This window comes from Leguminivora glycinivorella, chromosome 16 (assembly GCF_023078275.1).
Source record: "Leguminivora glycinivorella isolate SPB_JAAS2020 chromosome 16, LegGlyc_1.1, whole genome shotgun sequence".
Taxonomy (NCBI): domain Eukaryota; kingdom Metazoa; phylum Arthropoda; class Insecta; order Lepidoptera; family Tortricidae; genus Leguminivora; species Leguminivora glycinivorella.
In genome coordinates this window covers 417,075-439,270 of record NC_062986.1, presented here as the reverse complement: position 1 = coordinate 439,270, position 22,196 = coordinate 417,075, and the positions used below count along the sequence as shown (strand labels likewise).

General features: G+C 42.6%; 2 protein-coding genes across 4 annotated transcripts; one reads left to right on the top strand and one right to left on the bottom strand.

Annotated features, from left to right (window-relative positions):
• Nucleotides 1–191: 191 nt before the first annotated feature.
• On the bottom strand, nt 192–12,216 carry LOC125234890 (E3 ubiquitin-protein ligase TRAIP-like). The gene is made up of 9 exons (XM_048141311.1): nt 12,133–12,216; nt 11,837–11,949; nt 11,519–11,731; nt 11,128–11,286; nt 9,235–9,336; nt 4,086–4,199; nt 3,004–3,244; nt 1,887–2,003; nt 192–1,426 (listed from the first exon to the last, which is right to left on the bottom strand). Exons 2-9 carry the CDS (start codon nt 11,947–11,949, stop codon nt 1,142–1,144), a joined length of 1,344 nt encoding a protein of 447 aa, XP_047997268.1. The 5' UTR covers nt 12,133–12,216; the 3' UTR covers nt 192–1,141.
• A 1,913-nt stretch (nt 12,217–14,129) lies between these two features.
• On the top strand, nt 14,130–19,501 carry LOC125234968. Of its 3 annotated transcripts, none has more exons than XM_048141391.1 (6): nt 14,130–14,286; nt 14,369–14,531; nt 15,904–16,131; nt 16,826–17,896; nt 18,319–18,447; nt 19,005–19,501. In XM_048141391.1, exons 2-6 carry the CDS (start codon nt 14,409–14,411, stop codon nt 19,263–19,265), a joined length of 1,812 nt encoding a protein of 603 aa, XP_047997348.1. In that variant the 5' UTR covers nt 14,130–14,286; nt 14,369–14,408; the 3' UTR covers nt 19,266–19,501. The 3 variants fall into 3 exon arrangements, with proteins under 3 accessions (XP_047997348.1, XP_047997347.1, XP_047997349.1); XM_048141390.1 differs by having other exon boundaries at nt 15,853–16,131; XM_048141392.1 differs by lacking the exon at nt 15,904–16,131.
• Nucleotides 19,502–22,196: the final 2,695 nt, after the last annotated feature.

Genomic DNA, 22,196 nt, shown 5'->3' with positions numbered 1-22,196 from the left:
CCCTTTGTGTGCTCCTTCATGGACCAAAAGCTCCTCCAGGCGTTTTCGGTCCGTCTCGCGACTTTATCTTACCGTTCCTGGAAGGAAACTATTTGGCCCAGGTATATATACTCATGGAGTTGGACATATCCTATTTCTCGCCCATCCACTTTTACAGGTTACAGGTTAAGATGATAAAAATAAATATTCAGTAATTATATATTATTTATTGTGATGTTATCATATCAGTCTTGCTGTAGAGTTCTTAGCTACTTCATTATTCTTATTATGACACATAATACACACATTAAACAAATCAATCACATTTGATTCTTATTAACAATTGTTCTTAACAGTAACAACACAGCTCTGCTGGTGGAGTCTGTACATATTCTACTAATTGTTTAACTAACTACATACAAATAACAATCTTGGATAATTATTAATTATACAAGATTAATATCGAAATAGGGCGGGACATGATGCAACAAAATCTCGTGAACATGTTATAAATAACAGCATATTTGTTTGTGTTTAATATACACACGGGAAAATATAAAAGAAAAGCAAGTAATAACGTGCCAAAGTTTCAATTTGAAAGAAAATTGCTAAAACTATTATGGAATTTTAGTAATCTTAGGCACTTTAGGGTTTCCCGTGTCCCCCTCGCCCGTCAGGCGGGAGAGAGGCAGTTGTGTTGCACTTGTACACTTGGTACACTATTTTATTTGATTGATACCGTGATTTTATACCTTGGCATCAAAATAGCAGGTGAACTATCCTCAATTTGTCTCTGATCTATATTTTTAGCATATTATTGGTACAAAAGAGTGTCTAGAATATAACTTTAGTGTTTGTCCTTCAGCCCGGCAAACATTGCGATATATCCCTACTACCTGTCGACTGTCGAGTTGAACCTCTGCAACTTATGGTTTACTAGTAATCTTAGGTACTTTAGGTCTCGGAGTGGGAAAGTCGTGAGGTTGGCCGTGTCCCCTCAGCCCGTCGTGCGGGAGGGCGGCAGCTGTGATGAAGTGCTATTAACGGTACGCCGTTTAATTTCATTGGTACCTTTATTTTATCTGAATGACAGGTCAACTGTCCTCAATTCGTCTCTATTTGCGTTTTTTGGCACAAAAGTAAAACTATCTACGATATAACTTTAGTCCTTATCCTTTAAACCGGCAAACATTTGCGATATATCCCTACTACCAGTCGAATTGAACCTCTTCAGCTTATGTTTACTAGTAATCTTCGGCACCTTGGGTCTCGGAGTGGGAAAGGTGTCGGGTTGACTGTGTCCCCCCAGCCCGTCGTAGGGGAGGGGGCGGGGGAGGGGGGCGGTCCTGTGGAAGGCGGTGTTGAGGTCGTCGCGGGGAGGCTCGAGCGCCGGCGGCTTGTGGAAGATGCTGGTGGGCGCCGAGCGCAGGATCGCGAATTCGGACGGCTGTGAAATAACTAGGTATATTTATACATATTTGGGTTTATATTTATACTCGGACACAGAGTTCCAACAATGAATTTATTTGTGGCTTTTCAGCACATTATGGTAAGGTGATCCCTAAGAAACCATTGATACTGGACAGGAACGAAATCCATTAACATGATGAAATAATAACATATCAAAAATAAGTCCTCAATTTTTACATTTTCTAGCCAGACGTTTCTATGGCCCCATAGTAAGCTTTTGATCTTGCTTAGGAATGTGATGGGCACCTAAAAGATGCGAGCGCCAGACTTTTTAGGCAAATCGAGAAAGTATTCTTAGACAGTTTTGCCGTAGCAGCTCAGGATCTCGTCGCTGCCCTGACTAACCCAATACACCTTGATACATAGATTCTGACAAAAATGTACACTGTACAGCCAGCGACAAAATTCAGTAAATTTATAAAAGAAATTGAACTTACCTTCAGATTGGCCGCTGGCACAGGTCTCCGCTGGTGTAAGGTGCCCAGCGCGAGGCCGCTCTGCTTCAGGTTCAAGTAAGGGGAGTCCGACTGTACGATGCGTCTCACGGCCGTGTTCTGCAAGTGCATAATCACTATTATTACTGAGACCATAGCTGACAATAAATGTGTTGCTTAACTTCAAACTCGGCTGAATCTATTCTGCTTTAAGGTTGATACTAGGTATACATATAAATAATTATTATAATATGAATGATAATCAACCTTATAGCAGAATGGATTTACTCGACTTTGAAGTTAAGCGACACAGATGCCAATCGGAAAGTTAAAACCGATCTAGAATTATTCGAAACTCACGTCAAAATTTCCATAGGTAGTAGTTATAGCTACAGTGTCAATAAGTAGGTACTAAGTGAGTAGATTATCTATAAACTAGTCTAAACTAGTAGTTGAGATCCCTTAAAGGGATAAGTTCGCCTTTGTACTAGTGATAAGCTCTTTTTTTGTGTGTTGTATTATTTTCTGGTACAATAATAGTTATTTGTTATACAAGGGCGCAAAGTTGTATTTTAACGCCGAGTGTGGAATTGAAAAACGAGCAAGTGAAAGGATTCTATAGTTGAACCACGAGCGAAGCGAGTGGTTCGAGAATAGAATCCTGAACTTGTGAGTTTTTTAACACACGAGAAGTAAAATACATTTGCACCCGAGTGTAACACAAAACTTTTCCCCCCACTATAGCGAGGAAACTACAACGCAAAAAATGTGTTTATCAATGCTTCCAGTAGTTCCACAGGTGGTAAATCATCTTTATTACTAGATTCACCAACTTTTATAAATTTTAAAGCAGTTAATTTGACTTTATTCAAAGTCAAATTACTTTACCCACTAGTGGATAAAATGCGTTTTTACCCGCTGGTATTAAAGGACAAAACACGTGTTTCCGAGCTAGTGAGGGGAAAAGGTGTTTTACTACTACTACTATTAGTCATTTAGTTAAAACCCCCTGTTCAATTATTCTGTAACTGCTTCTCAGCATTGACGTAGAACTTAGCGGGCGAGGCAGCGGAAGCAGGACGCGGTCGGCGCTTCGAATATTATTTTGAAATACACTTACAAAGCTATCTTCCTTCTCAGTGACGACGTCAACGACAATTTCGTTCAAACTGCTGCTCAGCCGCGGCGTGGATGTAGCGGAGGCGGGCGCGGGCGCGGGCGAGGAAGCGGAAGCGGAGGGTGTAGCGGGCGCGGGGCGCGGCTGCTTGGCGTCGCGCGGCTCCGCTTCTCCGCTCGCTTTCCGCTTGTGTTTTAGCGCTTCGTATTTGCGCTCCATGCTCGTTAGGTTCTCTTGAACTTGCCTGTGGAATTTACATCACATTGATATCTTAGAGCGGTTTCGCACTACATCCGATCCGAATCCGTGAAAATCAGATCCGTGACCCGTCACAGCCGTAGAACTATTTGTATGGTACTTAACGCACTACATCCGATCGAGGGTTTACTGGTGAAACCCGATAAGTTGGGCAAACTGGTTTTGGAAATTCGAACTATGTGCAATTTCCACAATGTCAAATTTGTCCTCGAAATAACACAAGGACAAATTATCATTTATCGGGTTTCACCAGTAAACCAACGCATCATGCAACGCAACGCAACGCAACCAACAAACGCATATTGTGAATGTGGTGAAATACAAACAACGCAACATATGATGCAATGTTCCCTGTGTCCAGCTAAGTGCACTGCAGAAGACCTTATAAATGCTACCCCCCGAGGGTTGGAGGTGGCAAGATATTGGCAGAATATTATTTAGTTTATAACTTATGATCCCTTCACACGATAAGAAGAAGACCAGTAAACCGAGCGATCTCATTCCTCCGAGATTTCTCAGTCATGCTGCGAATACTACGATACCTACAAATAGTTCTACGGCTATGACGGATCTCATTTCCACGGGTTCGAATCGGACGTAGTGCGAAACCGCCCTCACTACTTATTACAATTTTAATTGTTAACATTTTGACCGCTAAAGACGTCTTTAAAGTGCTATGGTCAAAACTGCAGATATAACTATGTTTTCGATGATTCGAACACAACAATAGATAGGCGTGACTTTGTAGATTTTTTTTTAAATATTTAGTATAAATAAATAAATACTTAGTATAGTGGAAAGTGGAATTGTTTTAAAACTGGGCTCACCCGAACTTGGCCTGCAGGTCCTCGTACCGGGCGCGCATGGCGGCGAGGCGCTGCTCGGCGCTGTGCTGCAGCTCCCGGCAGGAGCGCTTCTTGGACTCCGAGTCGCACAGCGCACTGGAAACATTACTCAATATGTATACTGTCTTTACTTGGTTACGGTTGTAAACTTTACTACCTAAAGATGTCGTTAGTGACGTGGCCATACATGCACACGTCAATGTAGCATTGGTTAAACTCGAAGCATTGACGGAAGGTCAGCTGGCGAGGTAGCTGACAATCCAAGGATGTAGGTTTGAGTCCCATATCAATGCTAATTTTTTCATTGCGATTGACCTCTGCTTACTATTTAGGGACTGCTTATAAGATAAATAAATAAATAAATAAAATAGCCTTTATTTCAGACGTTTTGTTACATTTCATTTTGTTGTTGACACTCATAATATATTATATTTCCTAGTTTTTGTCTGTATGCCTTTTGTAGGCAAAGGCCTCCCCTAACTCCTTCCATTTGTCTCTGTCTTTTGTTATTGTAGTCCAGGAACTTCCTGCTGCACGCTTTATCTCATCTTCCCATCTTCTTGTTGGCCTGCCACGTTTCCTCTTTTTGTATTTAGTGAACCAGTACATTATCGTTTTAGACCACTTTTCTTTCCCTCTTATTGTGTGACCTGCCCATTGCCATTTTAACTTTTTAATTGTTGTAGTAATGTCTTTTGTTTTAGTACATTTCTTTATATCTATGTTTCTAACTTTATCGGCTAACCGCTTTCCCATCATGCTTCTCTCCATAGCGTTTTGACATATCTCTAGCTTTTTGTAGTGGGATTTGTTTAGTGCCCATGTTTGGCAACCATAAGTTAGGACAGGAAGTATACAGGTATCGAACAGTTTCCTTTTTATGGTCATACTGATTTCTTTATTTTTCATAACTTCTTTTAAGTTCCAATATTGCTTCCACCCGTTTCCAATATGCCTGTCTAGTTCTTTCGTAGTCAAGTCGTGTGGGGATATAATTTGGCCTAGATATAAGTATTCATTTACATACTCGATCATGTTGTTGTTGACGTAAATGGGTTCTTTGTCTTTTCCATTGGTCATGGCTTTGGTCTTCAGGGTGTTCATACATAGCCCTACTTTCTGGCTTTCTGTATCTAGGTCACATATCATTTCGTTTAGTCTGGTTTTAGATGGTGAGATTAATATGAGATCGTCTGCAAATCTTAAATGCGAGAGGTTTTCGCCATTGATTGATAATCCGCATTCCTCCCAATTTAATTTACGGAATACCTCTTCTAAGACAGCCGTAAAGAGTTTTGGTGACACTGGATCGCCTTGACGGACTCCTCTTCCTATTTTAATTTCTTCACCTTCTCTGTCCAACTTAATTTTGGCCTTGCTATATCCATAGATGTTTTTAGGATTCTGATGTACTTGATTTCAACTCCTTGATTTATTAGGGCTTGCCAGATTTTGTCGTGTTCAAGAGAGTCGAAGGCTTTGCTATAATCCACAAAACAGCAGTGTAGCGTGATATTGAATTCCTTCGCTTTTTCAAAGAGTTGTTTAACTACATGTATATGGTCCAGGGTTGAATATCCGCTCCTAAATCCTGCTTGTTCCCTCGGTTGGCTTTCATCTAGGATCTTGGTCATTCTATTAAGGATAATTTTAGCGAAGATTTTGTATATATTTGACATCAAGCTAATAGGGCGGTAGTTGTTAATGTTGTTTTTGTCGCCTTTTTTGTGCAATAGTATGATTGTCGAAGTAGTCCATTGATTAGGGATTGTCTCTCTTTGTAGCACATCATTGAATATGGTGGTGAGAGGTGGTACAAGGATTTCTATGTTAGCAGTCAGAAATTCGTTGCTAATACCATCCGCTCCGGGTGCCTTATCTCTTTTTTGTGTTTTTATTGCTTTTTCCACTTCTGCAGGTAATATGTTTGGAACCACGCTTTCACCTGTTGTGTCTGTCGGGTGATTGTTATCCTTCTTTGTGTATAGATCTTTGAAGAAAGTGGTCGCTATAGAGATAATCTCTGGATGACTGGTTTTGCATTTTCCTGTTTTATCTGAGATATTGGGTATCCAGTCTATTTTTTCCAATAACTGTTTTTTCGCTTTTTTAGTCCCGCCTGTTCTTTGAATGCAATTTTCCAAAAGTGCCAGCCTGTGTCTTTGTCTGTCTTTTCTCATGTTTAGCTTTATTTCATTACTGATTTTAGTGATATTTTGTCTGTCTTGTTTCGTTTTTCCATGTAGAGATATTAGTTCAGCCCTAGTTTTTAATAGTTCCCTTGTTTCCCTTGTAAGCCATTTCGCTGAGTTACATTTTATTTTAGGTTTGTTGCTTTCCTTTGTGTGTAAGAGTTCCTCAAATTTGTCATATTTATTTTGGGTATCTAGGTGTTCTGTTAATCTTGCAAAATTTTCAAGGTTTTCTTTTAAGTTTTGGCTGTTTTCTATAAGTGTGGTAATTGGTTTCAACATGAGGGTCTGTCTTTTTTGGAAGTTGTAAAATGAAGTTTGGCCCTTATCCTATGGTTGGTGTTAAAGTTTAATTTATTTATTACTCGACAGTCATGAAACATTTTTGTTTTGTTCGTGAGAATATAGTCGATCTCGTTCTTGTGTTGACCATTTGGGGATATCCACGTCCATCTGTTGTTATCTCTTTGTTTGTATATGCTGTTGAGTATTTTCAAGTTGTTTTCATAAGCTAGTTGGATAAGTTTTCCACCGTTTCGTGTGCGCTTGCCAGAACAGTGTGGGCCCATTATTAGCTCTTCTCCTATGCCTCTGCTCCCAATTCTTGCGTTGAAGTCACCCATCACTACTAAGTTCTTGTGTCCGTGAGTTTTGATTGCGTCGGTTAGCAAAGAGTAGAAGGATTCTATTTCTAACTTGCTGGATAGTTCGGTCGGTGAATAGACTTGTATAATGGACCATGATTCTTTTTGTTCTCCATGTGGCAGTTTTATGTTGAGTATTGCTATACGTTCCGATATTCCAATAAATTGTTCTAGTATTTAATGTACACACATGTAGAATGTTGTCATTACTGGTATTTTGTTTTGCTTGGTTTTCTTTATATAGTGTTAGGGGGTTTTGGTCTTTCTCCCCACGGGGACCAACCGGCTTGGGGAGTTGATTGTTGTTGTTTACTTGCTGTTTGATAGTATAAGACTTGAGTGTTATTTATTTATTTATTTAAACTTTATTGCACATATGGTTTCTGCTCGAGAGTCTCGAACTCTGAGACTTCTCGAGACTTTCGGCTTCATTCGAGACGAGAAAAAAATGACAGGTACTCGAGACGTCTCGAGGCCCGAATGTAAAGTACGACCTGAAGTGAAATGCAACTTTTTACCTTCTGCCCGGTCTCATCGCGAGGCGGTGGGGACGGTGTCGAACGGCGGTCATAAATTATAACGAGATAAAGCGATCTAACCTCTCATTCCAACGTAAGCTGGCAGCGACTTTGGCTAGTTTTGACAGCCTAATGTTATTTAAAAGCAATTCGTCATTACAAAAAAGTCAGCGCGTTTATGTATCTTGGGTCATTGATAACCTGCGAAGAGTGCTATGGCTAACTTCGACAAGATTTGGAAGAACAGAGGAATCCGAGGTCAAAATAAAGTGCGATTATTTCAATAATCTCGATATTTATGTACTTTTGGACTTGGACCCCGAAAAGTTTTGATGTGGCTAAGATTGACGCTATTGAGATGTGGTGCTGGCGAAGACTGCTACGAGTATAACTTGAAAAGCTAGAAGAACTAACAAACATCTCTATTTTGCAAGAACTGAATATCACCACACGGCTCTCTAAAATATGCCAAGAGCGACCCTCAGATTTTTCGGACACATTATGAGAGCACCAATGCATAATATGGCGAATTAATGGTAAACATTCTTGGGGTGGGGCTCGTAAGAGATGGTCTGACTGTGTGAAGAAATCGTGTGGCGACAGCGTATACTGTGCAGTCCACATGGCTTATGACCGCGTTCAATGGAGACACGCTTAGGGTTGTAAATAGAAAAAAAACCAAATGTTTTTTTTTTCAGAATTGTGAAAACATGAAAAAAAACCAAGCACCATGGTTGTTTTTCTAAATATGTTTTTTTTTCAGATGGACAAATAATACGACAATAACGGTTTTTCGTGAGTTGTAACGTGTTTCAATAACAATAACGTACATTTTAATTCAATTAACATTCAGTATACAAACGTTTATTGGGGAATTCCCGATGCTGCGTGTAGCGTGGAGAGGCGGTGGTGTTGCCAACAGTAAATAGTGATAACTACCAACTACAGATTTCGTAAATGTTACTTTTATAAGACCAGAAATTAAAGTTATTTGATTAAATTCGTTTAATAGTTAACATTAAGTCTAAAAAACCGTATAAAAGTATTAACTACTTTGCAAATTTTGAGATTTCGTACTTTAGAAAAAAACATACTCTAGAAAAAAAAACTGTTTTTTTTCAGGTTTTTTTCAAGCCAGAAAAAAAACCGTTTTTTTGCAACCCTAGACACGCTACTTGTGGTCGCGAACCTCGGCAATGAGGAAACGAGGAAGAAGAAGAAGTTATTTTAAACGTTTAATTTCAATGACATTATGATTTAATACATGACATTTTAATTTACTTAACCCGTGCACAGGCGGGGAAGTAAAAGGATTAGGTATTATTTTCAAGATTATAATTGTAGTTTTCTTGTAAAAATTTGATTTATGTTTATTTCAAATAAGATTTTTATTGCTCTTACGCATTTTTTATGATAGTGTGGTGCAATAAAAACTACTAATCATATTGTTGTTTATAGTTTTATCAAAATTTTACCATTTATAAAAAAAGACTCGAGACTCGAGACGACTCGAGACTTTGGGCTCGATATTTCTCGAAACTCGAGACTTCTAATAGGTCGAGAAATCAGAAACCCTAATTGCACACTAAAGAAACATGTACAAATGGCGGACTTAATGCCAAAAGGCATTCTCTACCAGTCAACCATAGACCATTAAACAGAGACATATATGTTGGCGCAGGAGAAATAATAGCTAACAGAGACAAATATAATCGTGACATCAAACATAAATTTACTAAATTTATTTTGTTATTCATAATAATTATTATAGGGATACCGTTTAAGCGCCGCGGCAAAGGTGGCGAGCGTGCGCAGATCAGAGTAGCCTTTTAGTGTCTCCTCCACTTCGCCCGCTGTAGCGTTCAGCACCTTCTGTAACCTAAAAATATTCATTACATATACTTTAACAAAAATGGTTTATGTCTGTGAATAGTGTTGTGAACTCTAGTTGGAAACAAAACAGATTAGCTCAGTGGTATGGTTTCATTGTTTCTGGTAATTTGTTTCCTGCTACCCAAAGGTTGTCTGGTAGAAATCGCTTTTAAGCGATAAGACCGCCTGTTGTTACCTAGTTTTAATGATTTTATTAATGTAATCTCCTTTTAATAAGTGGTGCACAATAAAGTATACTATTATTATTTGTTTGTCTTTTCCATATCTCGGGACCATGGGGTCCCGGACCTTTGGGAGGCATGCTTGGGGCCGCAGCCAACAGCACAGAGGCCCTTTTAGACATTTTAATCTAAAGGCAAGAGATACACATGGCGGATATTATTAACATTCTGTTGAACGAATTATACACATAGCTGGGCATTAACTCGTTAATCCGTTAATCGTTAATTAACGAAGTTAACATTTTGGTTAACGGATTAACTTTTAAGTTAACTTTAAAGAATGTTAACGGATTCGTTAACTTCCGTTAAATTTCTTCGAGCCCGTTAATCGTTAATCCAGTTCCGCACGCGCCGAGTAAAACTTGCTCTGACCGCTACTGTAAAAGCCCGGAGTAAGGCGAAACCTAGGGTTTTCACGTAAATTCACAGTCAGTACAGACAAATTGGTGCCTTTGAATCACTTATCAGGCCAAAGTGCAGAGTTCGGCGGGCCGCGCTATCTACCAAGTTACCGTGGATCACAACTTCGATTACAGTTGTCTCAATCCGAGGAACCTACGTACCATGACTACGACCGCATGATTGACCCAATAAAACATATAAAACCTAGTGTTAACGCCCTGACTGGCAACACAGACAGGATAGCCAACCTCCGGTCACCCCGCTGATCCAATGAGCAGCGGCCAGAGCCTCGACCTGCCGGACCAATAGGAATGAAGACTGAAGCGCCGCGGTTTCCCCCGTCGCGACACTATAAAAGCACGGTGCGCGGCACCAGCGACCCTTCTTTTCTAACCAAAATTCTCTCTCCGCTACGTGTCCTAGATTAGAACCTCTCATTGTAACTAAATCCATTAAAAGAAATGGTAATATATTTTATTCCTGTTTTATTTAAAGAAACTTGAGTTCCGGCTCAAACACCTAGAATTTACCGAACCAACGTCGATATGTCCAAAGAGAACAATATTTATTAACATTTTGCTTTTACCAATTGACAGCTGGGATTTTTTTAAGAAATTTTGGCGAACTTCGGGCTTTTACAGTAACATATAAACTTACGCAAATACTAAATAGTTGAGTAGGGTTTTTTATAGCGATTAACGGATTATCAATTAACTTTAACTTCCATTAAATTGGTTGAAATGTATCGCTTTAACGATTAACGAAGTTAACTTTTATAGTAACGGATTAGCGATTATCGAAGTTAACTATTTGATTAACGGTGCCCAGCTATGATAGGCTAGTTTCCTACACTTAAAATGAAATATTTTACGCAGTGCACGAAATAAAGCACCACATAATTAGAAGAAAAACATGGATAGTAGTTATTTTTAAACATAATTTCTATTTAATAAGTCAAAGAGAAAGATATTAAGTAAATGAATTGACCGTGACGTCACTCCTCAGTATTTCATAGTAATTCCATACTAACAAATCGTTTTGACAGTTAATAAAAAGAAGCTGATTTGACTAGTAGGAAACTAGCCTATTATACATAGCAGTATCAGTGATCAATCTTTTCCTTCCTGCAAGCAATTGAAAAAAGTCTCATTTACCCATTGAGAGTCTGCATATTCTTCTTGAGCACCTCATTTTCTTCCTTCAGCCGCTGTGTCTCTCTGTTCTGTATTTTGACATACTCTAGCTGTTCCCGCAGTGCTGACACGGCTGAATCCCGGCTCACAAGTCGCTTCTCTGCTGCTTTTAGTAGCTCCCTGTGACAAACATTGAGTTTGAGACAAACATATAATTTTGTTGGATACACAAGTCACCAATTCAACCAATTTCTCCCAATGTGTCTCATAATCATAACTACACTATCATTAAAGGTATACAATTCACAAAATTACTATATTTGAGTGAGAACTAAAGAAGAAGAAGCTGAGACCCTTTCAGTCGGTTACTTAAAAATAGAGGAAAGTTAGATTAACTAGGTTTGCAATTTACTCTTTCTTGCTAGCCTCTTGTGTGGCAGCAGTGAGCTTGTCTCTCAGTTCCTTCTGTTCTGTCTTCTGTGTCCGCAGCTGCAGCATGGCGTCGTCCAGCCGCGACTGCAGGGTCGCCGCATCCTCCCCCGAGTTCTCGTTCGACACCGTGGGGTACATGCGGAACATGCACCGGTCTGTCACCTTGTTGCGGCATTGTGGACAAGATTTTGATCTGGAGGGAAGATATCAGTTCACATTACTTTAGTGCCAAGTCTTTAACTGAATGATATCAGGAATCAGAATGAATACATGCCTATAATATAAATAAACAAGGTACCTCTCGATCCATTGCGCGAGGCACTGGTGGTGGAAGAGATGGCCGCACTTGGTGACGTACAGGCTCTCGGCCGGGTTCACCAGGTCGCTGCATATCGTGCACAGGATGTGCATCTACCGGACACAGACTCTTTGTTTACATTCGTAGGTTATATTTCTTAAGTATAACAAAAGTAACCTTTATTACTTGTTGGTAACTTATTTACTATACACAGTAGAACTCTATACATATAAAAACCAATAAAAGATGCGAATGCAACCATTAATTAGCTATTTCTTAACGTTAGTGAAACTTACCGTCAGGTTTTATAAATTCAACTACCAACTAAATTGTTTACAAGTTAAAAGAGGCTAAGTATCATTTTAATTTGCCAAGGATTAGATGATTTAAAGTCATAAGTTGATCATTGTAAATGCTTTTATTTACACGAAAAAAAAGTTATCTTTCAAGTTTCACGAGCGGTAAATCAAAAGTACTTTGACATTTTAAGCTAGGAACACACTACGCGGACGTCCGTCGTAAATCGACCGCGGACGGGAATCTGGACAATGGAAATACACATAACCGTGCAAACTATCGGTCGACGGACGCGGACGTGGCCTTGAGCGCACGGACGTCCGATCGAAATCTGGCTCTCTGGATGTTTTGTTCCGCACAGACCAACCCCTATAGACCATAGATTTAGAATTATTAAACTAGTTTGTTTAGTTAGGTCAAAAAGTGTGTCCACATGAGAGGTAATTGTTTGGGCTGGTGTCCCTCTCGCACTTGCTGACAATGTCAACATTATTCAGTGACGTCATCACTGTCGTAAATTGGGGATACCAGTCAATTTTCAAAGTTACTACTAAATCTACTAACACCCAATTGAAATTATTTTTTAATTATACAAATCTTTGATTTACTGACATCAAAATAATTACATTATAATTATTTTCAAATTTTTTGAAATATATCGAAACCCTAGTTTGAATATAACATTAAAATAAAATAAGAAGTTATAAAGTCAGGTAATATACAGATAAAAATACTACTAATATGGGAACCTCATTAACATTGGCAACACGTGCGAGAGGGACACCAGCCCAAACAATGCCCTCTCATGTGGACCGTTTTCGCTAGTCTGATACGATCGACTTTCTGTTTCAGTAATAAGGTTTAATTTCGTATGGCAAAAAATGTGATTTAGCTGTCCCGTGTAAAGGTCTTTGCTATAGACATCTATTACAAGACGACTCGCGGTGGCCAGCCTTCCTAGTATTTGCACTGATATAAGCGCGGGCGCTCGCCGTGCCCGATCAGTATCGACCAAGTAACAGACCCGAAAGCAGCGCGTGTTTTTCGCACAAAAAAATTGGAAAACGGTATTTTGATGCCTTAAAGATGTCCACCTGTAGTGTGAAATGGTGTGGAAAGGTAACAAGAAGCTCAAATTTAAAAACAGACGGCATTACATTCCACAAATAAGTCATATTTATAATTTATTCAGAGCCGGCATAGGTCAACTTACATTGGCCACTTACGCGTCAGTAGAGGGACAGTCATACTTCTGTCCCTTTTCATCTGGCGCGACTGCCCGCCGTCCTTGAAACGGCCAATCACAGCGCGCTTAACACATTCCTCGCCCGCTCCTCGCACCCCAAACACTGGTGACTCGTATCGCGAACCAAATATACAAGACTGCCACTCTATAGGAGGTTCTCTGTGTTCCGTGCACACTGATAGGTCGCGGTTGCGGTCGTTTTACGACGGACGTCCGCGTAGTATGTTCCTAGCTTTATTCGCCGTTTCGTTTCGCTCTTCAGTTCACTCCAAAGAGTAGTATTAGGCTCCCCACAGACAGTCTTAAAAATTCATAATCTTAAAAAAAACTTGTATGCAATCTGACAGTTCAGATCTGTCAGTGTCTTGTCAGTGTCAGTTTGAACTGTCAGATTGCATACAAGTTTTTTTTTAAGATTATGAATTTTTAAGACTGTCTGTGGGGAGCCTAATATATATGTTCACTCCCTTGTCGATTGCCCATGCTGCACAACGGCTTTTGTGTTATGGCATAAATAAAACAGTCTTGAACAGCTTTGCATTTTAATTTAATGTATTTTGATGAAATAGGTATTATTTTCATGTGCGAAAAAAAAACATTCAGTCGAATTGAGAACCTCCTCCTTTTTTGAAGTCGGTTAAAAATACCTACAATTACAAGTAACTTCTAAGTTTTAGTAGGAAGCGTAAATGATTTGATATTTTCTCGAAATTAATTTTTTCACACCCAGGCGCCACTCCTCTCTTCAAAAGTCGATCCATAGACAAAAAATGATAACAAACATGGCGTCCCCATAAAGCGTCATTAGATTGAATTTGTTTAGCTTTTCGTCGATAAAACGATAGCCCCGCCTCTGGATTATGTGGTTACAGACCGGACGGAATCTCGATGTCATCGTGCGGGCGAGGTAGGCCCCGGCAGTTGTGGTCGGAGATGGTCGATAGGAGTGGTGGTGTGGATGGGTTGGTTATGTTGTGTTATGGGTGCAGGCGGAGCATGGCTGCGGGCTGCAGGCTGCGGTAGAGCGCGATGCACGCGGCGGCGGCGCGCTACGTGTCGGTGAGCGAGCTGTACTCGACGGACGAGGTGGAGCTGCTGCTGGACGAGATTCGCGACCTGGAGCCCACTAGCTGCCGCGGCGAAGACATACAGGTGTTGTAGCGCTCCCACCCTTTTAGTCCTCCATCCCTTGTCTCCCAATTCTACAATAAATAACTCTTGAACTGTAATTGTTGCTTTAAAAGTTTGGATACTTTCTCTTGTACTAAACCAAATATTTAATGGCAATGGGGTTTCCTTCTAGATTCTAACTGGAATGATCTGTATGCAAATAGGCATATTATTCTTGCCTTGGTAAATGTGCCCTAGATCTGTTTTAAGTGCCTGCTTGCCAAGGTGAGTGAGTGTGATTACAGTGAATAATTTAACATGGATCATTTGTAATGCTTTCCTTCCACTGTAGTTACAGCTACAGCTGAGCACAACTTTGAAAATCTGATTTCTTCGTATGCTTACATGTCTGAAAATATCCAAATAATGTCTATCCTAAAGTTTTTGCACAGCAAACTCTAATCTTCTTCAACATTAATGTTTTATGCCAACAGAGTGGTATTATTGTTCTAATTCTATAGATTTAATAGTATAATTTGAGTATACATACAATAACATTAATTTACATTATTTGGGTAGGGTTAGCACAGTAGAGAGTGAAGTTATTAAATTTCTCTTTCACTGCAGTTAAAATTATTTTAATTTGGGTATACTGGTGACAGTGGTCACTTCTTAACACAGACTAGATTTTTGATAAAGATATGGAAACTTACATTATGCAAAGAAAATAAATTCAGAGTTCTGATATAAAGTAGACATGAAGTTAGCATTTTTAAGTCATATTGAACTACATATTCAAGCTCATGATTTCACATCTATCCATCCTATGCTTTTGATTTCTTCTCATCTTCTGCATTTATCACTTTCTTGGTGGTGCTGTTTGTGAACTAATCTGGACATATGCTAAGTTGCATCTCTGAGGCTCCTCAATTTGTGTTCATAATAAAGTATTTGCTATCACTAATAGTGAAAGGATGTGGGCATTATGTGACTTGGCTTATGCCTAGCTACCCCACTGTCTCTCGGGTATCGGTGAAAACTAAATTAACTCTGCTTTAACATACTAACAACAGCACTCTTAACTGGACAATTGTGGACCTTATGTAAGGTTCACAATTGGGGTTGGCAACTATCAAAGGTTTGCATAAATGCTGGCACTTGCATCAGCATCGGTTTCGCCTGGCTATAATTCCACATAAAAATATGAATTTGATGATTGATACAGTTGCAGGGATTGAGAGGATAACCCGTGCATATGCCAGGTGCTAGGTAAACTGTCGGAGCGGCCAACCCCACGGTCAGTTAAGCGTCCCTGCTCAGGCGGGGCGGGCGAGGTCAGGTGGTTTACTCTGGCATGTTATAGTCGGGCCGGCGGGTAGAGTCGGGTGCGGGTACAAGCGCGGGTTTGGTGCAGGACTTCGAGATCGCGGGCAGCGGGCTGGGCGGGCTGGCGGGCGCGGGCGCGGCGGGCTCGGGCGCGCGCTCGCCGGGCGCGGGCTCGGGCGCGGGCACGGAGCGCTCGTGGGACTCGCACGCGCACTACACCCGCGCGCCGCCGCCGCCGCCGCGCCCGCTCGCGCCCGTCTACTGCCGCTGCCGCCATCTGCTCACCGCGCACGGCGCGGCCATGCTCTTCATTACGGTCAGTCACCTCACCTCTAACGACCACCTCGACATCTCAACATTACAACAAACTTATTGCAGGAGGAGCGTGGAATGCCACTATTATATGTAAGGACAAGTAAGCTGCAGAACTCCATGTCTTTTGTGAATGGATAACAATATATTATATACATTCATATAAAGAATATACACTTACCAACAAAGTGTCCATCATACTTATGGTTACGGTTGCAAATAGCCAAATACTGCAGGAGTTCTTTAAGTAGAGAAAATGTTAACTCTTAGGAACCCTGCTGAGCAACAAAATGTGAGTGATATATTTCAATAAATTGCAATACTAACTTCTAACATAACATAACACTTACTAATAGAATCTTGTTTGATTTTAAAAGGATTTTTTTCAGGAATTAAAATATTTTGCACCCTAGAATGTACATTTTAATTCATAACTACAATATTTCCTTGTGAGAACATGTTTTAAATGTGATAAGAAGTGGCATTCATTTTGAAATAGTATCCCATTCCATTTACATGAGATACCAGTGGTCTAGTGGTTCATTATATTTTTCCTTAGTAACTAAGCTGCTATATACACAATTTGAATAAGAATAAATAAATTCTGTATTACTAAAAATATATTATTTGCTGCATATCTGACTTTTACGGTGTGTGGAAGTTGAAGAAGCATTCTAGTGGTAATGTGTTGTTTGTAGCTGTGTTCAGTGGGTTGCGCGAGCTGCGTGTGGGCGGGCGCGGGCCTGCAGGTGTGGGCGCTGCCGGGCGCGGCGCGCGTGCGCCTGCTGCAGCTCGGGGCCGTCACCGGCGCGCTCGCGCACCTGGCGCTGCTGCTGCTGCGCGTCACCGGGCTCGACGCGCTGCTGCCGCTGCGCTGGGACAAGCTGGTGAGTGCCGGCTGCCGTGCGCGGCTGCAGCTCGGGGCCGTCACCGGCGCGCTCGCGCACCTGGCGCTGCTGCTGCTGCGCGTCACCGGGCTCGACGCGCTGCTGCCGCTGCGCTGGGACAAGCTGGTGAGTGCCGGCTGCCGTGCGCGGCTGCAGCTCGGGGCCGTCACCGGCGCGCTCGCGCACCTGGCGCTGCTGCTGCTGCGCGTCACCGGGCTCGACGCGCTGCTGCCGCTGCGCTGGGACAAGCTGGTGAGTGCCGGCTGCCGTGCGCGGCTGCAGCTCGGGGCCGTCACCGGCGCGCTCGCGCACCTGGCGCTGCTGCTGCTGCGCGTCACCGGGCTCGACGCGCTGCTGCCGCTGCGCTGGGACAAGCTGGTGAGTGCCGGCTGCCGTGCGCGGCTGCAGCTCGGGGCCGTCACCGGCGCGCTCGCGCACCTGGCGCTGCTGCTGCTGCGCGTCACCGGGCTCGACGCGCTGCTGCCGCTGCGCTGGGACAAGCTGGTGAGTGCCGGCTGCCGTGCGCGGCTGCAGCTCGGGGCCGTCACCGGCGCGCTCGCGCACCTGGCGCTGCTGCTGCTGCGCGTCACCGGGCTCGACGCGCTGCTGCCGCTGCGCTGGGACAAGCTGGTGAGTGCCGGCTGCCGTGCGCGGCTGCAGCTCGGGGCCGTCACCGGCGCGCTCGCGCACCTGGCGCTGCTGCTGCTGCGCGTCACCGGGCTCGACGCGCTGCTGCCGCTGCGCTGGGACAAGCTGGTGAGTGCCGGCTGCCGTGCGCGGCTGCAGCTCGGGGCCGTCACCGGCGCGCTCGCGCACCTGGCGCTGCTGCTGCTGCGCGTCACCGGGCTCGACGCGCTGCTGCCGCTGCGCTGGGACAAGCTGGTGAGTGCTAGGCAGTAGGCGCCCGCCTCGAAGACAAGCTGGTGAGTGGCCAGGTTGCCGGGCGCACTGCTGAGACAGGTGGTACGTAGGACAATCCGAAATTAATTTAGTTTATGGTGAATTGGTGATATGTAGCGGTGTCTGATTCCGCGGTCGGCGTGGATATGTTGAGCCCAATCAGAGTGCAGCAGACTGTTCTGTAAAGATAGAGGTCCATGATCTAAAATATTGGATGAACAACTCATTATGAGTAACGCAAGTAGATTTAGAAGTTGTGCTATCATGGCTACCGTATATGGCAAAATTTTGAAAATATTTGCAAATAGATTGGTAATAGAGAGTAGATAACTAGATACCTCCAATAAATGATCACTAACTAGCGTGTTGGCAGAAACGTCTCAAGTAGTCTGTCATGTTTCCAGGGCATGGCGGTGCACGCGTGGAGCGGCAGCGCGCTGCTGGCGGGCGGCGCGGGCTCGCTGCACGCGCTGTTCCTGCCGGAGTACCGGCTAGCGCCCACCTCGCTGATGGCGCTCCTGTTCACTGCCTCGGTGAGTACGATACTTCGTGTGATATGTTTTGGTACGGTAGACTCATAGCTACAAATCATAGCTACCTGAACGCTGTGCGCTACACTGAAGTGCGGACATAAGAGAACAATCTCAGACTACAAGATGAATACTAAATTGGGATAACTGCATTGGAAAGCAGACCTGAAAATGTTGGGTTGAAGAGACAATTTCTCAAGAAAGAAGTATGACTAGTATGAGGCTTATTTGGAGAAGATGATGTGACGTTTACATTCAGACGGACGTGATGATTATTCACATAATTTTTTGTTGGCAATTGTAGAAAATCGACAAGTATATCCAATAATTTTAAGCTAAGACGTGCCATCCTACAGACTGCGCCAGTACCGAGACTACAGAATTTCAAATCGGATCTCTATGGAATCATGTGGAGCGTCAGCGGCCCACACGGCAATCGAATAAAATCATCCAAAGCGGTCTGTCTCGTTTGAATTCGTGTGGTGCTCCCCATTCACTTAGACACTCTTAACATTTGATGATTATCGCAGGAAGTATTTATGTGAGTTTTGCGTTTGCAGGGGTTGGGGTTGAGCGCGGCGTGCGTGTGCCTGACGCTGGTGGGGCTGCGCGTGCGCGCGTGCGTGGCGGCGGCGCGGCCGCCCAGCCTGGCGGCGGGCGCGCACGGCTCCACGCGCTCCTCCGCCTCCGGGCGCGCCGCCTACCGCGCCGTGCCCGCCGCGCCGCCCGCGCACGCGCACGCGCACGCGCACGCGCACGCGCACGCGCACGCGCACGCGCACGCGCCCGTGCCCTCCACGAGCCGCCAGCACCCCTTATAGTGAAGGCCGGCCGTCCCGTAGTGTAGGAGCACGAGCCCGGGCCCGCCCGCCCTAGGTTAAGGAAAAATGTACTAACATTGTTATAGGAAATAATTTTATACTGTCCGCCCTCCCGTGGCCGCCGCCGCGCCGCGCGACATATCACCGGCCCGCTCCGGTTCTACGATCTCATAAACAGACTATGTGCGAGTGATTTTTACTTTTCAATTTTAATTATAATATATGGTTTTTATACAGTTTGTCGTTTTATTTTGGCGTCTGGCCATATTTATTTACTTACGAGTCCTATTAAGTTTTACAAAATTCAAAAATGTATTTTAATGAATCGGAGTACTTTTATAAAGCAGGTAACATGATAAAGGGACAGAACTTGCGTACCTCTACACTTGTACTGATATTTAGTAGCACAAAATTCTGGACGTGCTGTTGCTACACTCTTGTGTCAGCAGTCGCCAGTGATAATTTGTTTTTAAAACTTTGAATATATCCATGAAAAATCGTGAAATATATTCTGAGTAGAATTAATTCTAAAACCGCGTTGATTCCTTCTTTCTAATTAAACTATATCTTACAACAGTTATTTTTAAGGCTTCGTCACACAGGAGCGTTTAGAGTGCGGGACACGATAAGAGCGGCGCGTGCGACACTAACTTCACGAGTCTTACCCAAGAAGCAACACTATATTATGCGACTGCTCAAATGCGATCGTATCGGCCCGCTGGCGGCACGCTCGCATCGCACCCCGTTCTCAAAACGCTCTATGTGGCGGAGTCTTTACAAATGAAATAACAGTAGGTAGGTATAGTATCAGATCACGGCTAGTAGTACTGTACTAGATAATATGTTAGGTAGATAAGCGATATCATTTTCCCTTCACTAGCTTGGAAACACGTGTTTTGTCCTTTAATACCAGCGGGTAAAAATGCATTTTATCCACTAGTGGGAAAAGTAATTTGTCCTTGAATAAAGTCAAATTAACTGCTTTAAAATTGATAAAAGTAGGTGAATCTAGTAATAAAGATGATTTACCACCTGTGGGACTACTGGAAGCAGTGATAAACGCATTTTTTGCGTTGTAGTTTCCTCGCTATAGTGAGGGGAAATGTTTTGTGTTACACTCGGGTGCAAATGTATTTTACTTCTCGTGTGTTAAAAAACTCGCAAATTCAGGATTCTATTTTTCGAACCTACTCGCTTCGCTCGTGGTTCAATAATAGAATCCTTTGAAATAGGCTGAGAGCCTGGGAGTGGGTTGATGGAAACACTGTAGTCGGTTCCGGTCTAAAGATGTAATCTCTCCAACCTAACTCCTAACTCTCCTCTCTAACTCTCCCCCAATACTAAAGTACATTATCTTATATATACTTAATCTACGTGACAGAGGCAATCCCTTATCGTATGGAGAGGTGGTTATACTGCATTCAATCACTACTACGTTGTCTACGTGATCAACGTGTAGGAATGTCTACTAGCCTATCACACCTTTCACTTGCTCGCTTTTCAATTCCACACTCGGCGTTAAAATACAACTTTGCCCCCTTGTATAACAAATAACTATTTTAGGGTTCCGTATTTTTTTTTCAATTGCCTCCTAATCGTCAAACGCGGCACTTTGTTTAGACAGCAAAGATATGATATCGCGATAAGCGTGCTACGAGTAAAATCGTTCTGTAATACATAATGCGATCCATTAGATTGGTATGTGGATTCGGTCCGGTTATCGGAAATCAAGACTGCCTAATCCTTTTGCGATACAAACAAATTCTAATAAAAAATATTGTTTACGTATTTATCTTTTTGGTAAGATATGTACACATTTCGTATTAATTATAGGTAATATTGGGCTGCCACTTATTATAATTAAGTACTAATTCGTAGATTGTTCTTGCTGGAAAAGCAATGCCGTTGCGATGGAGATTGGCAGTCCTTTCTTAAACTTCTATCTTATCAAAACCAAAGACAGTGTATTTAGGACAATAAGTATTACCACTAATTCGACAAGCCAAGGTCTATTGTAGGATATCTCATCACGACGACCATCAAGTTAAGCTCATACCTGTACTGCCACCAACTTTTTTAAATATTGGAGACACCTTACACAGATCAACTTAGCCCCAAACTAAGCAAAGCTTGTAATATGGGTGCTAAGCGACGATATACATACTTAGATAGATAAATACATTTATATACATAGAAAACATCCATGACTCAGGAACAAATATCTGTGCTCATCACACAAATAAATGCCCTTACCGGGATTCGAACCCAGGACCGCGGCTTAGCAGGCAGTGTCACTACCGACTGAGCCAGACCGGTCGTCAACATTGTTAATTATCCTAGCACCTTACGTACTTTGCAATAAGGACCATGAATCATCAATTTGTGAATTGATGATATCGAAATTATCATAACAAATCACGGCTAATTTTATCCTTTCGTTATCAAAGCCGAGTGGATAACACGAGTACACAATTAACTTTATCTAAATCCTTATTCACGTCAGTCTTGGCATCGCTTGCGCACATCGCCGCTGCCCATTCCCTGCAAACTCTTTCACATCCTGAATTGTAATTTTTTGTGAGTAAAAATACATTGGTGAACTATTTTAGCCTAGCTGTCAGGGCCTGCATCCAAGAGTAGGTATTTTAGGTACCTAGCTAAAATCGTAGGCGCTTCAAATAGCATATCGTATCGTAGGTAGTTGTCTCTGTGCCGGTCTTCCGTATTGATGCGACAGAGCCAGTTCTACACTCACGCTAAAAGCGCTGATCAGTCCAAAAGTGATACTTACATGAAAGTTTGTGATTAAGTAGAGGTATTGTCGTAAAACAAATGAGTTGACAATTGGTCCTCTTCTGTGATGATTTTACTAGGTACTTGCTAAATTATGCGGGATCGGAAGGTGGTGATCGGTTGCTGAGTGTTCTAGTG